Source organism: Syngnathus scovelli, chromosome 6 (assembly GCF_024217435.2).
Source record: "Syngnathus scovelli strain Florida chromosome 6, RoL_Ssco_1.2, whole genome shotgun sequence".
In the NCBI taxonomy this organism is placed as follows: Eukaryota; Metazoa; Chordata; class Actinopteri; order Syngnathiformes; family Syngnathidae; genus Syngnathus; species Syngnathus scovelli.
Window position 1 is genome coordinate 1,497,148 of NC_090852.1, and position 17,596 is coordinate 1,514,743.

The 17,596-nt window shown below is 48.0% G+C and overlaps 1 protein-coding gene across 3 annotated transcripts in view; it reads left to right on the forward strand.

Annotated features, from left to right (window-relative positions):
- Positions 1–15,569: 15,569 nt before the first annotated feature.
- The window catches only part of LOC125970555 (anoctamin-1-like), a 139,466-nt gene continuing 137,439 nt past the window's right edge, over positions 15,570–17,596 (forward strand). For 2 of the 3 annotated variants that reach the window (XM_049722978.2, XM_049722979.2), the window contains exon 1: positions 15,572–16,006. In XM_049722978.2, the coding sequence (XP_049578935.1) occupies positions 15,911–16,006 (96 nt within the window). In that variant the 5' untranslated portion in view covers positions 15,572–15,910. Of the gene's footprint in view, positions 16,007–17,596 lie in introns of all 3 variants that reach the window. The other variant, XR_007482133.2, reaches the window with a different exon arrangement.

Below are 17,596 nucleotides of genomic sequence, written 5' to 3' on the forward strand. Positions count from 1 at the left end.
AGTTGTTTGCAAACAAATCCGTCACTATCTGGACTGATAGTCAGTATGCTTTTGCTACGGTGCACGTTTTTGCTCAGCAGTGGAGCAACCGTGGCATGATAACTTCTACGGGGAGGCCCGTCACCCATTCCACACTTCTGGCTCAGCTTTTGGATGCTGTCCAGCTACCTTTAAAGGTAGCGGTTTGCAAATGTGCTGCTCACACTGCAAGCTCTGCTCCTGTTTCTCTCGGTGATGCTTTTGCTGACAAATCCGCTAAGGCCGCTGCAGAGGGCCTGCTCCATGTCCTCTCGTCTCTCACAGCTCGTGATTCGATGTCACACATCTCCCCTGATGTGTTGCTTGACATGCAGTCTCAGAGCCCCTCCCAGGAACGGCTCTCTTGGGAAAAACGGGGTGCAGCTAAAAAACACTGTTGGTCTTTTTGTGTGACCTTTGGGCAACCCTGTCTTGCCTCGTACCTTGTTCAAATGGGCTGCTATTTCGAGTCATGGGGTCACCCATGTCTCGACGGGGGGTATGGTGAAACAAGTTGAGGCTATTTATACAACATACGGCTTTGCAGCTTTTTCACAACAATTTTGCAGAGCGTGTTTGATCTGTGCTAAACATAACCCACAAGGCAATTTAAGACCTCAGAGAGGGAAATTCCCGACTCCGTTGTATCCGTTTCAGGCAATACATATGGATTATATCCAATTACATAAATGTGAAGGGAAAGAATATTGTTTGGTCATAATAGACGCATTTTCTAAATCGGTAGAAACATTTCCTACCAAACATGCTGATGCACTCACGGTGGCAAAGGCCTTATGCAAAGACATCATTCCAAGATACGGTATTCCAGAAAAAAATTTACAGCGACAATGGTCCACATTTTGTAAATCAGATAACATTGGGAGAATGTTCCACATAAATCTAAAGAACCATTGTTCCTATCGTCCACAATCAGTTGTTGAGAGATCTAACGCGACTATAAAAAACAGATTAAAGAAATGTATGGAAGAAACCAAACGACCATGGACTCAGTGCTTAGACCTGGTCAAAATGTACATGAATATTACAAGTACAACAGGGCTAACTCCCTATGAAACTATGTTTGGAAGGCTCAGTTCCTCAGTTCAAGAACACATGGGAGATCCCCGAGGAAGCCACGTTAGCTGATTACATGAGAAAAATGTTGGAACGTCAAAAGAATCTAACCAATAACACTGATGATGAACCCATTTCTCCGCAGGAAGACCCCAAAGTGTTACCGGGAGACTGGGTTTTGATCAAGAGTATCAAGAGGAAGAATTGGCATTCACCCAAGTGGGAAGGTCCCTTTTTGGTACTACTCACGACACCTAATGCTTTGAAAATAGCCGAACGCAACACGTGGATTCATTTATCTCATTGTAAAAAGGTGATCTCTGCAGACCCAACCTAAGTACGGAAGGTGAGCAAAGTCTGGTAATAGTGCCTGATCCTGGTGCCAAGATCCAGGGTTGACACGAAAGCTAGCAGAAGCCAATTTCCAAGACACCAACCCGAAGCTCAGGGTGTTGACTCTGAGGAGATCCAAAACATGAGCATTAGAGAGTCATTTGGTGAGTGCTTTAATCGGGCTGTAGCCTGCGCAAAGTCTACCATGTGCTTTTGGTTGCTTTTGCTGGTTTGTGTTACCATTATATTTTTTTCGGGGGTTATTTTATTTGTATGGATAGAGTACCATGAGCCTCGAACATTCTTCTCTCAGGCAACTACTAACGCTAATTCTAATCGATATGGCTCATGGGGAGAAATTGCTAGACATAAGCGCGACACTAAATCCCCTTTTGATCATGTTGTTTGTATTCCAGAAACCGTCCGCGTTCCAACTTGCGTACCATGGCTTTTGTCTTGGGCTTATAATAACTCATTAATGTTTACTGTGGCTCCTAATACATCTTTTTCTATTATTTTACCTATGAAAAGTTTGAAAGGGTTTCATAATGGTCACCCCACTACTGGAGATAAATGGCTCGGGTATTGGTGGTATTTAACTGGCCACCCGGTTAGCACCGGCTGGGGCACCCTTGTCACCACACAAATGCGGGAGTATTGGCCCTCTGGTTCCAGTGAAGAGGCTGTGTTCTTTGCTAAACGAGTGACTTTGAAAAATCAGGGCACAAGCCTCCTTTTGACTCTTACACTCCCTGATGGTAAAATTCGTCCTCCAAATGCCACCTTGTTTAACACTTCTTGTTGGGGTTTTCAACTGTGGGCTTGGTCCTCTGGAATTGATCCTCGCTTTCCTATTGCTATTTCCCTAATAAAACAATGTCGGTTGCAGACCGTCCCGTTACAAATAATTACACCCTGTGAGCAGGAGCAAAAATCACAAGTATGCTCCTCACTGATGTAGACAGCTATTTTGTAGCCTCCACAGGGATAAGCGGTCAAACCAGCAACTGGCTTCTTATGGCTGAGCAAGCCGCGAAGATGGCTAACACCAGTTGCATTGCATGCATGGGTCTAAGACCTCTTTTGAAAATCATACCTGCAAATATAGTTCCTAAGTGTGCTGTTGCTTTAATGTTAAACCCATCCATTTCACCCACTCATGATTGTTTTAAATGGGATAAGGTTTACCCTGTTGCCTCTATGACAAAATCTAAACCCCTTTTTTCGTCCGATGTAGCTAAGGGTAATTTTACATGGATTAGATTACCTGGTACCGGTGAGAAGCTCGGCGCCCTACCTACTCCATGGTGTGGGTCCATGACCAAGGTCACTGCCCCTTTTTTGCCCATTGCTCGTAGTGATATTTGGTTTTGGTGTAATAGTAACAAACTTTATGATAGGTTGCCTTTAAACAGCTCTGGAATTTGCGCTTTGGTACCCTATTGCTACCTGTTCATTTGATACCAATGTCCTCTTATGATCTGACATCTTTTTCCTAAGTTCGTAGTGCCCGTATTTAGGCCGAGAACGAAACGAAACGCCGAATGGCGGGGCGCAGCTAATCCAATTTACATAGACGCCATTGGTGTTCCTAGAGGAGTACCGGATGAGTATAAGCTGGTGAATCAGATAGCAGCTGGTTTTGAATCCGCCCTGTGTTGGTGGTGTACTATTAACAAAAATGTTGACAGGATTAACTACGTCCATTACAACGTGCAGAGACTTGGAAACTGGTCCGAGGCGGGTTTCAGGGCGGTCCACTCCCGACTGGCCGCTACTTCCCTCATGGCTTTCCAGAATCGAATGGCCCTTGACATGCTACTCTCAAAGGAGGGCGGTGTCTGCGCCATGTTCGGTGAGCAATGTTGCACGTTTATTCCGAATAATACTGCAGCCGGCGGATGCCTGTCCCAGGCCCTTGAGGGCCTGCGGACCTTGAACGGGAAGATGAAGGAACACGGTGGGGTGAACACAGAGGTTTGGACCGACTGGTTGAACGTGTTCGGAAAGTACCGCACCATGGTTTCCTCTGCCCTGGTCTCCATTGCCGTTTTCTCTGCCATTTTGACCTTGTGTGGATGTTGTTGCATTCCTTGTCTCCGATCCCTAATTAACAGGCTAATTACAACTGCTATCTCTCCACCAGCTGAGACTTTCCCGTTGCTCCAAAGGGATGACCTTTCGATCGACGCGGGTTCCTTCTCTAGTGACGACCCGGTCGGCGACTCTATTGTGGTAAACCTGTCCGGTTTGTTTCCTGAACCTGGCTTTGCCGATTATAACTCAGTTTCCTCCCGAGTGTAAGTTAGTTCTTGCGAAATGTGATCCCTTGGCTGAAAATCTTTTTGAAGTAGCCATATGGGTGATGTATTGGTCTCCGGGAACTTATGATAAACAGGGGGGAATTGTTAGATAAATTGTATATATATGTTATCATGCGTTCCCTAATGAGTACTTATTAATAAGATTATGCACAGAATGCTTGCTGTTTCGCCTTGCAGACGTCCACCAGAACACAACAAGTCATACGATGCTGTCTGGAGCTTCCTGACCTTCTACATCTCTGGGAACCCAGGAAAGCTGTTGATAGCTCAAACTATTTTGTTGATGTCTGCACATGGCATTTTGTCCTTGCACTCTTTTCTCATGGTGTCTTGTCTGTGACTTCTTATTTTCACATAGCATCTTGTCCTTGCTTCTCATGACATCTTGTCTATGACTTCTTTTGTTTATAGAATCTCGTTTCTTTTCTCATGAGACTAAGCCCAACGCTTCCCCCACCTCAGGGGCTAGTCTCACATTGTGGGTAGGGCATTCCTAAATAAAAAGAGCGAGGAGTGTTAACGGACCTTTAGTGTATTTCAGGACTGCTGTAAGTCTGATTGCACTCCTTGCGAGAAAAGATTCAACATTCTGCCTCACTGGTTTTGTCTGCTGATCCTTTTGCTGATTCTGAACCTAACAGAGGTAGATAAAAGTACAAGTCAAATTATCAACAGAAGAAGAAGGATGCCCCGGTGTCCCCGTCCTTAGGAGCACCACAAACCAAGAGGGATACAATAAGGAAATGAATAATAGGAAAGTAAATGAATAATAGGAAACAGTAGTGCGGATAGTGCATGGAGGAAAGTGTCATCAGTGCCGGTTGGAGTTGAGGGCGGCGATGGCTTTGGGAAAGAAACTGTTTTTGAGTCTGTTTGTCCTGGTCTTCATTTGCCTGTAGCGCCTTCCAGACGGCAACAGGTCAAACAGGGCGGAGCCAGGGTGGGAGCTGTCCGCTGAGATGGCCTTAGCTCTGCTGAGGCAGCGGGCAGTGTAAATGTCCGTAAGGGAGGGGAGAGGGCGGCCAATGATCCTCTGAGCTGCCTTCACCACTCTCTGCAGCTTCTCCCTGTCAGCGGTGGTGGAGCTGCCGAACCATACTGTGATGCAGTAGGTCAGCAGACTCTCGATGGAAGAGCGGTAGAAGGTCAGCAACAGGTCGGTGTTGAGGTTGTACCTCCTGAGGACTCTCAGGAAGTGTAACCGTTGCTGGGCCTTCTTGACGATGGTGGTGATGTTCTCTGACCAGGAGATCTGGTCAGAGATGTGGACGCCCAGGTACCCGACGCTATGGACCCTCTCCACCTGCTCGCCGCTGATGAAGAGGGGAGCTGGCTCAGGGCTAGGCCTTCTGAAGTCTATGATGATCTCGTTAGTCTTCTTGGTGTTCAGAGCGAGATTGTTCTCTGAGCACCAGTCAGCCAGCTTCAGGACCTCCTCTCTGTAGGCTGCCTCATCGCCCTTGGAGATGAGACCGACCACAGTGGTATCGTCGGCGAACTTGACAATCCGGTTGTGGTTGTGAGCTGGTCTGCAATCGTGAGTGTAGAGGCAGAAGAGGAGGGGGCTCAACACACAGCCCTGTGGGGAGCCGATGCTCACCGTACGGGTGGAGGAGAGGTGGGGGCCAACTCTCACAGCCTGGAGTCGGTTGGTCAGAAAGTCATTAATCCAGGCACATGTGAGAGAGGGGAGTCCGAGGGTGTCCAGCTTCGTGGTGAGTCTGTCCGGGAGGATGGTGTTGAATGCCGAACTGTAGTCCACAAAGAGCATCCGGACATAGCTCTGCTGCTGCTCCAGGTGGTTCACCGCATAGTGGAGGGCTACGGCGATGGCGTCCTCTGTGGATCTGTTGGTCCGGTATGCAAACTGGTGGGGTCAAGGTGTGGGGGGGAGACAATCTTTGATGTGCTGAAGAACCAGCCTCTCAAAGCACTTCATGATCACCGGAGTGAGGGCCACTGGTTGTTAATCATTCAGGCTGGAGATGGCCGACTTCTTCGGCACTGGGATGATGGTTGAGGTTTTCAGGCAGGGTGGGACAGTTGCTTGGGCCAGGGAGCGGTTGAAGATCGTGGTGAAGGTGGGGGCGAGTTCCTCAGCGCATGCCCTCAGCACCTTGCCGGGGACTCCGTCTGGGCCTGCGGCCTTTCTGGGATTCACTGCAAGGAGCACCTTTCTGACCTTGTGCTCCTGAACAGTGAGTGGAGTGATGTCGGAACTGGGTGGGGGAGGGGGCAGTACTGGGACAGGGGAGTGCTGCTGGGATGTTCCAAACCGAGCAAAGAAGCTGTTTAGCTCCTCTGCCAGCTGTGCGCCTTGGTCTTCGATTTGAGCGGCACTGCCCCTGAAGTTGGTGATCTCCTGGATGCCCTGCCACACCTTACGGCCGTTGTTGCTGGACAGGTGGGACTCGATGCGTTGTCTGTGGTCCGCTTTTGCCCGTTTGACTCCTCTCCTCAGCTCAGCTCTGGCAGCGCTGTACAGAGCTCTGTCTCCTGACCTGAAGGCGGCGTCGCGGGCTCTGAGGAGAGAGTGGACCTGGCTGCACATCCAGGGTTTCTGGTTAGGGAAGACCCGGATGGTTTTGGTCACAGTCACATTGCTGGTGCAGAACTGGATGTAGTCCAGAACTGTGTCTGTGTGTGTCCCCAGCTCCTGGTGGTCGAACAGGTCCCAGACTGTCCGTTGGAAACAGTCTTTGAGTTTATGGAGTGCATCCTCAGGCCAGGAGGTGATGGTCCTTAAGGTGGGTCTGAGTTTGCGTCTGAGGGGGGTGTAGGCAGGGAAGAGCAGGAGGGACAGATGGTCTGATTGCCCGAGGTGGGGGAGGGGGATGGCTCTGTATGCATGTTTGATGCTGGTGTAGACATTGTCCAGGGTGTTCTCGCCTCGTGAAGCACACTTCACGTGCTGGTGGAAATTCGGCAGTACAGTCTTTAAGTTGGCCTTGTTAAAATCCCCCGCAACAATGTGAAAGCCGTCAGGGTGAGCCCGTTGTTGTTCGCTCACAGCTCTCAGTAGGAGAGAGAGTGCCGTGCTTACGTCAGCGTCAGGTGGAATGTAAACAGCAATGACGATAACAACAGCTAGCTCCCTCGGGAGGAAAAAAGGCCGGCACCTAACTAACATGTACTCGAGGTCCGGACAGCAGTGGCTGCCTACGATGGTCGCATTGTTGCACCAGTTGTCGTGCACATACATACAAAGCCCCCCACCCCTGCGTTTACCGGAGTCCAATGTTCTGTCCGCGCGTAGCAGGGAGCGGCTGGCTAGCTGCATGCTAGCATCAGGGATGTCCGGGTGTAGCCAGGTTTCCGTTATAATAATCACACAACAGTCCCGGACGTAGCGGTTTCCCGTGAGCTGTAGATCCAGGTCGTCCATTTTATGCAGCAGGGATCTGGCGTTGGAGAGAAACAGGCTCGGGAGAGGCGGCTTGTGCGGTTGTTCATGTAGCCTTAGCATTAAGCCAGACCGACGGCCTCGCTTCTGCTTCCTCTCTCTTCTTCGCCCGACAACAATCCACGGAGACCCCGGCGATCTCGCAATCTCGTCTGGGATGTTTTGCTTGCGGTGAAAGTTACTTGAAATAGATATCCGTGATTGATATCCAATGTCCATGAGCGAGTGGAAAGTGTACTTGGGATTCCCAGTACAGAGTGTGCCAAAGAGTAAAAATAAGAAAAGATAGGTAAAGAGAAAAGAGCACTGGCGTGAAGAGCCGTAAGCCGCTGCGTCTGTGCGCCGCCATTTTTATGTTTAACAAAAACATATTTACACTAACAAAAACATATGTGTGCACTGACATTTTTTAGTTTTATAGTGGTACACTAAGTAAAAAAAGACAAAAGAAATACGGCCATCAGTGCAGCATTTGAAGAAAACAAAGGGCTCCTCTTCTGTCCTTTTGTGGCACCTTTATTTGCCACAGACACGTAAGTGCCTACCTTGCAAGTCAAGCACTCAGCTTCATAAGGATCACGACTCTGGCGAAAGCACGAGAATTTTTTTACTCAACTCCTCCGTGAACGTGAATTTTTGTTTAGGCATTGCTTGTAAACACTCGGTGTAGACTGGACAGCCCATCCTACTTCGTAGCAAAGTGACTAGATTTGAGGAGAAGGCTGTGACTTATTTGCGAACGATACAGAAAAACCTGAAATTGAATGAAATGGAACGGAGTGGCAATTCTATTGACAATGTACTATACATGTAATATGTTTGAGACAGTCCAACAAAATCCCGGACAATTTAGAAACTCCCCCCGGACATTTTTTAGGGCTCAAAAGTAGGAAGTCTGGGAAAAAGAGGACGTCTGGTCACCCTAAACGTAACCCCTCTCTTTTTATGGTTAGGCTACCCATTGCCGTTCTTCTGTGGTTAATTTCGTATGGAACATGGGTGAAAATCTTGCACAATGCCGAGTTAAAACGTACCCAGGTCTTCGGTACAGTCAGTATGCAAATGCGTTGTAAACTACAGTTTATTAACGTTTTACTGTTGTTTTGAAAGGTAGTAGTTGAGAACCACCAGTTGACTCGCGTTTCGTTTTTGTTTAACCTGTGCAACTTAAGTCTGTGCAATTGAATCAACAGGGGAGAGAGTGTGAGAAAGGAAAGGGTGTTTTGTTGTCAATGTTTTTCTGTTGTTTCAAAAGTTGTAGGAGTTGAGAACCATCAGCTGACTAGCCATTGAAACGTCAGTGCAAACGAAACAACGGAGGAGGGAGTGTGAGAGAGAAAGGGGTGCCGTGCGTGTGCGTGTGTGTGTGTGCGTGTGCGCGTGTGTGTGTGCGTGTGTGACTGACTGACGGACTGCGTGATTGGACGCTGCAATGAGGAGCAATCAGCCTGTCTCCCAATATTTTGTTGAATAAAGTTGTATTTCTTGTTGTCGTATTTGTACACTTCTGTAGATGCTGGTACTGAGTAGGAGGTGGCGCAACTGATTATTTAAAACTGAGCAATTCTTAATTTTTTTCACATTAAACTCAATTTTTGTCTGTCTGGTCTTCGGGTTCTGGACTACTTTAATTAGGGGGGCCCCTTGGAGGTCTGACCCGGCTCTGAGTACAGCCAATCAAAATTGAGTCTCCGTGTATGCAGATCACACACTTATGCATACAAATCAATCAACGTATTTGCAAAATTGTTACACATTCATGTCTTCAATCACCAATTTGAAGACATTTGATTTCAGGTTCTCTCTTATGGATTTATTATAACGTTCACTATAATCACATTTTAGGTTTGTAGTAAAAATGTGTCAACTTTGATAATCTTCTTAACTCACACTAGTTGTACAACATGATTTAGCAGTTGGTATCCATAAGGTTTATTTTATCATTAGGCCTACTGCAAATATGACTTCCTATTTCCTGTGAGATCTGCCCTTTGGGAATGATATCTTATGTTCATCATGAAATAATACTCATATGACAGAGACTTTGACAGTTTGTGCTCTTCCTTTTCTTGAATCTGACTATTTTTTTCCCTTTTTAAAATCTAAAAATAGTCTTAAGCATGCATAGCGGCAGTGTTGCGCAACGTCTGAGCCTGAAGTGTCAGCAATGAGAGGCTGAGCTGAAGACTTCAGGGGCTTAGCTCAAAGTAAACAGTCAGGGAAGATGAACAGTTTCCTGGAAATACTTCACAGGGGAAATTGTCCAGATTTAACTTCAAACTTTAGGATTGGCCATTCTTTAATGAGATGGAATATTACAGTTTTTCTGTGCTCTTGATTAAGGGAAACCGATTCTATTAATATTCGTAAGGATAGGAATGTCTACTGTAATGGAGTGAAGCCAGAAATATCCTGGAATGATTTTTGCCACATAATGACACACTATAGGTATTTACATCAGGCCATAATCCTACACTTTGAGTTAACTGGCTGTGAAGGCAATAATTCATTTGAACAAAGAGAAAACCCTAACCCTCCTAGCGAGGAGAAAAAACAGAGACTGCAAAAGGTTAAACACAAAGTACTCCAAAATAGAGAGTTCCTGACAAAAGGAATAAACAACGACTGAAAAACAACGTCGAGTACTATGCAAGCTGTGTGAGCGGGTGTTTCAAAGGCGGGGTCCTTGGCGGACAGAGGCTAGTTCTAGGGACATGGAATGTCACCTCTCTGATAGGGAAGGAGCCCACACTGGTGTGCGAGGCAAATAAATTCCAACTAGACAGCTTGGGTTCTGGTACCAGTCCTCTCGAAAGGGGTTGAACTCTCGTCCATTCTGGAGTCACAGCAAAAGGTGCAAAGCAGAAGTGGACATACATATTGCCCCTTAGCTTGGCACCTATACATTAGCGTTCACCCCAGTGGATGTGAGGAAGGTGAAAGGATGGGTCCTCACTGCAGTGTAGAGTACCCATCCTTTTTGGAATCCTTGGAGGGTGTGAGTCATCACCTTATCGTGGTGGAGGGGTTCCGTGTCCCTATGATCCTAGGAGCCATGTTGTCTGGGGCTTCATGCCCCTGGTAGGGTCACCCATGGCAAAAGGGTCCTAGGTGAGGGGCCAGACGAAGCACGGCTCAAAAGACCCCTTATGAAGAATACAATGTATGGACTTAATTTTCCCTCACCCGGACGCGGGTCACCGGGGCCCCCCTCTGGAGTCAGGCCTGGAGGTGGGGCTCGAAGGCGAGCGTCTGGTGGCCGGGCCTTCGCCCATGGGGCCCGGCCGGCCACAGCCCGAAAAGGGAACGTGGGTCCCCCTTTCCATGGGCTCACCCCCTGTGGGAGGGGCCAAAGGGGTCGGGTGGGTAGTGAGCTGGGCGGTGGCCAAGGGAGGGAACCTTGGCGGTCCGATCCGATGGAAAGTCACCTCTCTGGCTGGAAAGGAGCCTGAGCTGGTGTGTGAGGAAGAAAAGTTCCGAATAGACATAGAATAGACATAACTCCACACACAGTTTGGGTTCTGGTACAAGCCCTCTCGAAATGGGCTGTACTCTCTTCCACTCTGGAGTTGCCCACGGTGAGAGGCGTCAAGCAGGTGTGGGTTTACTTATTGCCCCCCGGCTGGGCGCCTGCACATTGGGGTTCCCCCCGGTGAACGAGAGGGTAGCCTCCCTCCGCCTTCGGGTGGGGGGGACGGGTCCTGACTGTTGTTTGTGCCTATGCACCGAACAGCAGCTCAGAGTACCCACCCTTTTTGGGGTCCTTAGAGGAAGTGCTGGAGAGCGCTCCTTCTGGGGACTCCATCGTTCTACTGGGTGACTTCAATGCTCACGTGAGACCTGGAAGGGCATGATTGGGAGGAACAGCCCCCCCCGATCTGAACCCGAGCGGTGTTCTATTGTTGGACTTCTTTGCTTGACACGGATTGTCAATAATGAACACCATGTTCAAGCATAAGGGTGTCCATGTGTGCACTTGGCACCAGGACACCCTAGGCCGCAGTTCGATGATCGACTTTGTTGTCGTGTCATCGGATTTGCGGCCGCATGTTTTGGACACTCGGGTGAAGAGAGGGCGGAGCTGTCAACTGATCACCACCTGGTGGTGGGTTGGCTCCGATGGTGGGGAAAGATGCCGGTCCGACCTGGCAGACCCAAACGAGGGTCTGTTGGGAAAGTCTGGCAGAATCCCCTGTGAGGAAGACCTTCAACTCCCACCTCTGGCAGAGCTTTACCCACGTCCCGAAGGAGGCGGGGGACATTGAATCCGAGTGGACCATGTTCCGGACGGCTTCGAGGAAATTCTGGTCCACCATCCGGCGTCTCAGGAGGGGGAAGCAGTGTACCGTCAACACCGTTTATTGTGAAGATGGCATGCTGCTGACCTCGACTCGGGACGTCGTGAGTCAGTGGGGAGAATACTTCGAAGACCTCCTCAATTCCACCGACACACCTTCCATTGTGGAAGCAGGGACTGGGGACTCTGAGGTGGACTCTCCAATCTCTGGGTTCGAAGTTACTGAGGCAGTTAAAAAAACTCCTCGGGGGCAAGGCCCCAGGGGTGGATGAGATCCACCCGGAGTTCTTAAAGGCTCTGGATGTTGTGGGGCTGTCATGGCTGACACACCTCTGCAACATTGCGTGGACATCTGGGACGGTACCTCTGGATTAGCAGACTGGGGTGGTGGTTCCCATTTTTAAGAAGGGGGACCGGAGGGTGTGTTCTAACTACAGAGGAATCACACTCCTCAGCCTCTGTGGTAAGGTCTATTCAGGGTTCCTGGAGAGGAGGGTCCGTCGGGAGGTCGAACCTCTAATTCCGGATGAGCAGTGTTGCTTTCGTCCTGGCCATGGAACAGTGGACCAGCTCTATACCCTCGGCAGGATTCTTGAAGGGGCATGGGAGTTCGCTCAAACAGTCCACATGTGTTTCGTGGACTTACAAAAGGCATTCAACCGTGTGCCTCGGGAAGTTCTGTAGAGGGTGCTTTGGGAGTTCGGGGTGCCGAGCCAACTGATAAGGGCGGTTCGGTTCCTGTATCATCAATGCCAGTTTGGTCCGCAATTCCGGCAGTAAGTCGGATTCGTTCCAAGTGAGGGTTGGACTCCACCAAGGCTGCCCTTTGTCACCGGCTCTGTTCATGACTTTTATGGACAGAATTTCTAGGTGCAGCCGAGGAGTTGAGGGTGTCCGGTTTGGGGACCTCAGCATTGCGTCTCTGCATTTGCAGATGACATGGTGCTGTTGGCTTCTTCAAGCCGTGATCTCCAGCTCTCACTGGAGCGGTTCGCAGCCAAGTGTAAACGGTCAGGATGAGGGTCAACACCTCCAAATCTGAGTCCATGGTTCTCAGTCGGAAAAGGGTGAAATGCCGTGTCCGGATCAGGGATGAGATCTTGCCCCAAGTGGAGGAGTTCAAGTATCTTGGGGTCTTGTTCACGAGCGAGGGCAGAATGGAACGTGAGATCGACAGGCGGCTCGGTGCAGTGTCGGCTGTAATGCGGACTCGCTACCGGTTTGTCGTGGTGAAGAGAGAGCTGAGCCAAAAGGCAAAGCTCTCAATTTACCGGTCGAGCTATGGTCACGAGCTATGGGTCGTGACCGAAACAACGAGATCCCGGATACAAGCGGCCGAAAAGAGTTTTCTCCGTAGGGTGTCCGGGCTCTCCTTTAGAGATAGGGTGAGAAGCTCGGTCATCCGGGAGAGACTCGGAGTAGAGTCGCTACTCCTCCACGTTGAGAGGAGCCAGATGAGGTGGCTCGGGCATCTCATCAGGATGCCTCCTGGACTTCTCCCTTGGGAGGTGTTCCGGGCATGTCCCACCGGTTGGAGACCCCGTGGACGACCCAGGACGCGCTGGAGAGACTATGTCTCTCATCTGGCCTGGGAACGCCTTGGGATCCCTTGGGATGAGCTGGATGAAGTGGCTGGGGACAAGGAAGTCTGGGAGTCCCTCCTAAACCTGCTGCCCCTGCGACCTGACCCTGGATAAACGGAAGAAAATGGATGGATGGATGGAAGGATATATATATGTATATATATTAAAATTAGTTTTGCCTAATGAACATTTTAAACAGGAGTTTGTCAGGAATGAGTTGAGCCAGGGCGACCAAATGCAGCTTGAACCAGGATTTATTGCAGGGAAAAGGAGTTGGAAGGGAGGCAGGTGGGGAACGAACGACACAGACGGGAGGAAGACTCACGGCCAGCAAAACAGACAGACTGACCGACATGAAGTCCCCTTGGACAAGATTAAAATTCTGACCGTGAGCCTTCAGACAGACCGAGGGAAAACCAGATGACACGAACAGGAACACTGGGCACGAACAGGAATGGACACAACAGTAGACACCGACAGGGAGAAACACACGGGCAGGGCTTAAATACACAGGGTAACAAGAGGAAGCAGGTGACAGACATTACGGTAACGAAAGGGGTGTGGCTGAGCGAAGTGGCACGGGCGTGACAGTACCCCCCCCACAAGGGACGGCTCCCGACGTCCCAAAAAAGAAAAAGTCCAAGACTGTCCAACAAGAGCCGGGAGGAAATGGGGAGGTGGCCGCATGTCACACACCGCCGAAGGCCGACTGGGTGACGGCCGCTGGATCCACGCCGCCGGAACTGGTGGCGGCCGCAGCATCCGCGCCGTCGGGACTGGATCGGGGGGCGGCCGTGCGTCATGCGCCGTTGAAGCCGACTGGGTGACGGCCGCTGGATCCGCGCCGCCGGAACTGGTGGCGGCCGCAGCATCCGCGCCGTCGGGACTGGGTCGGGGGGCAACCGTGCATCTTGCGTCGCTTGAAATCATCTCCTTGGCGACCATGCAGCAGTTGCGGGAGCCGGCAAAGGTTGGTCCAAGCGCTGGTCGCTGTGAGGGTCGGTGTCTTCTGTCAGGAATGAGTTGAGCCAGGGCGACCAAATGCAGCTTGAACCAGGATTTATTGCAGGGAAAAGGAGTTGGAAGGGAGGCAGGTGGGGAACGAACGACACAGACGGGAGGAAGACTCACGGCCAGCAAAACAGACAGACTGACCGACATGAAGTCCCCTTGGACAAGATTAAAATTCTGACCGTGAGCCTTCAGACAGACCGAGGGAAAACCAGATGACACGAACAGGAACACTGGGCACGAACAGGAATGGACACAACAGTAGACACCGACAGGGAGAAACACACGGGCAGGGCTTAAATACACAGGGTAACAAGAGGAAGCAGGTGACAGACATTACGGTAACGAAAGGGGTGTGGCTGAGCGAAGTGGCACGGGCGTGACAGAGTTATTAGTAATGCAAAGTTGTCTGTTATTATTACAACTTAAAACAAGTGAATTTTGCTCTAGTCATTTACAATATCCTTCAGAAAGTAATAGTTTGTGTCACATCTACAGGTTCATAACATCAACAGTACCATGGCCACTTCGAACTCTTTAATATTACGTAATATTTACTTTTGATTTACTTTTGACTCACAGCCCCGCATGAAGAATCGTTGTTGTGATGCCAGTTCAGCTTGGAGCTACTTCACTTTATCAGCGTGGTCACTCCCTGTTAGCATGTCGTATGTGTTAGCATGTTTAGTCTAATATATTAGACTATAATGTCTGTTTAGGTTGAAATCCTTAAACAAGTCAAATGTCTCTTTACAAATTAGACAAACACAGTTGCCTTGATTTTCAGTGAAGAATTATTGTAATTCCCATTTCTCTCGAAAGCGACGGCCCCCGATGTCAACATTCCTCGTTTTCTTTGCAGTCGCCATGGCAGAAATGAGCGGAGAGTGGTGGTGCTGCCACCTTTTGGTAATAGGAGGAATTACAGTTTCAAGTTTCATGACTTTTTTTTTTTTTAATCCAGTTTGACAGTGCAGGCGGGCCATAAATAATACATTATAAGACCGTAGCTGTGGGCCGTATGAAATCTGACCAGGTGCCGGATTTGGTGCGCAGGCCGGACTTGCTGATATATGTGCATCTTATTCACTAATGCTTTTTACCTGCTACAATTTCAACTGATTTACAAAAGAGAAGGGAGAGGAAATAAATGTCCATTTACAAACGCACATGCATTCAGTGCATTATACAACTGTATCGTACTGTACAATTTATGTGTTAGTATTTGCTTTCATTTTGTTTTGTTTGATTCTATTGTCTGCTGCCAAGTCGACACACTTACCTCACTTAGATAAGAAAGGTTAAATAAAGAAATAAAAATAATTAAAAATAAAACAGAATACAGTGCAATTTGTGATGACACTCTTTTGTCAGCATTCTTTGACTTATGACGAGATAGGCGGGGACTGTTTGTCATTTCCTGTATGGAGTGTTTTTATTTCTGCAAAATGTTTGAATCACAGTTGACCTTTCAGCATCTGTCCCCTCCCACTGCTGTAAGCGAAGGAGGGAGGAAGACAGAGGGTCATGTTGATTTTGACAGGAAGTGAGGGAGTTTGCCTTCTGCTCATCAGGGTTTTATGGTTGTCTAAGTTTAGATGTTGGCTCAAATTCAGCTTCTCAAGTAGCAAGGCTTGCAGGTCAGCACTGCCGCGCCACATGGTGACAGAAACAGACGGAGAGCAGCTCTCTTTACATTGAGCTTTAAGGGGGACAATCATGCCATTAGAGGTATAAGGATAATTTGACTCCAGATCCACCGAAAGATGAAATATGTCAACTAGCAGACAACACATGTAAGGAGAAAGACAGTTAGGATATTCAACCTTACTATTTCCTCTTCAACACATCAGTGTCACTACCAACAATGAAAGATGAGGTAGAACTTACAGACCTTTCAGGATCTTCAGTGCAGCAGATTCCACATTTTCTGCAAGATGTTGTCTTCCATGGCAAATTTGAGGTGAGTGTAAGGCACATAGTACTTTTATTTTTACATTACATTACAGGAATGTTCACTCTACTGGGTGATGCAGTTTTGCCTGATATTGTAAAGTAATGTACCTATAGTCTTATAAAGGTGGAAGCCTGTACTAGTAGTACTAGTAGTAGTAGTAGTAGTATGATGCTGTTATCATCTAGCCACTTTGACATTCATCTCCTGGAAAATATTGAACATGCAAAAGAATTCATTCCCTATTTTGATTTTGGGACATTTTACTAAAAACAATTGCTGTGAGTCACAAAACCTAGTGAATTTCAGATGTATGGTTAGTCGACAGCTGTGGCGTCTGCAATATGTGTGTCTTTGTTCCATGTGATGAAGTACAAATTCAGTTTGTGAATATGATAGTTTATTCCATGTGTTTTTTTTTTTCTTTCTCAAAGCACATCAATCCAAATAAAACAAGCTTATTAGAGCTCTACCCTTCTGCGCAATATATTGAGTTCTTAATGGGTGGAGTACCTACGCATGCAACTTCATGGGAGGTTTAGTAATCTAAGTGTTGCCAGAAGTTAAAAGTGGAAGTGATCTCATATATGACCTGACATCGATAGTGACAGACAGTGGTGACATTTTTCTTCATTTGTTTTAGTAATTTTGTTTGATTGTGGAAAACGAAACAAATGGCTGAAGTGTGTAAAAACAGTGCAATGGAATCCTGTTTTTGTCACGGTCGGGTGGAGCATGGAGCAGGACGACCAGGTGCAGCTTGGACCAGGGTTTATTGAAGCAACTCAAAAGGCAAACTGACATGACTTAACAAACAATACCTTGACTGACCGGGACGTGAAACAAGAAGACAGCAGGACATGACGGCATCAAGACAGTACGACAACACCGAACGACAGCAACCAATGATCCGACAGGGAAAGAGGGGCAGACAGGACTTTTATACACGACAGGTAACGAGAGGCAGGTGGGAACAATCACACTGATCATGGGCACACAGGAGGGGAGGGACGAGCACACAGACAGAAACCAAGACAACAGACACATAGTGGAGCAGTTGGGGACGAGACGTGACAGTTTTCTCTTGTCCGTTTAGTCTCAGTTTTGATAGTTTCCCCTTTTTAAAGGGAGTATATAAGAAGATCAATATATAAGGAGATCATCATTATTATAGTTTTTCTCAGACGCTTTGTTAAACTTTTTAAATCATTCTCGAAATTTGCAAACAGTATGTGCATTTTTTAAACCATTTTGTACAACCAGCAAAATATCATGGAACAGCCAATCGCTTTCTCAAGATTCTTAGTTCGTCTCTCAAAAGTAAATGTGTGTAAATGAACATGTCTGTGTTGTGAGAATCACAAATGCTAGAGTCACTGACAGTCAATGTGCTTAGTCATGTTGTTAATAGTGTGTTCACTGTTTGGTGGGATGTTCATTTCTTTGGCGAGCAAGTTTTGATGATCATTATTTGAATTGTTTAACTTAATCTCTGTGGAAGACTGATTCCGAGAGATTAGACACACTTAGTGTTTACTGTTTCCATCGTAATTTCTCATGTCACAATGCAGAAAAGAAAAGACAGCCCTGCATAGAACC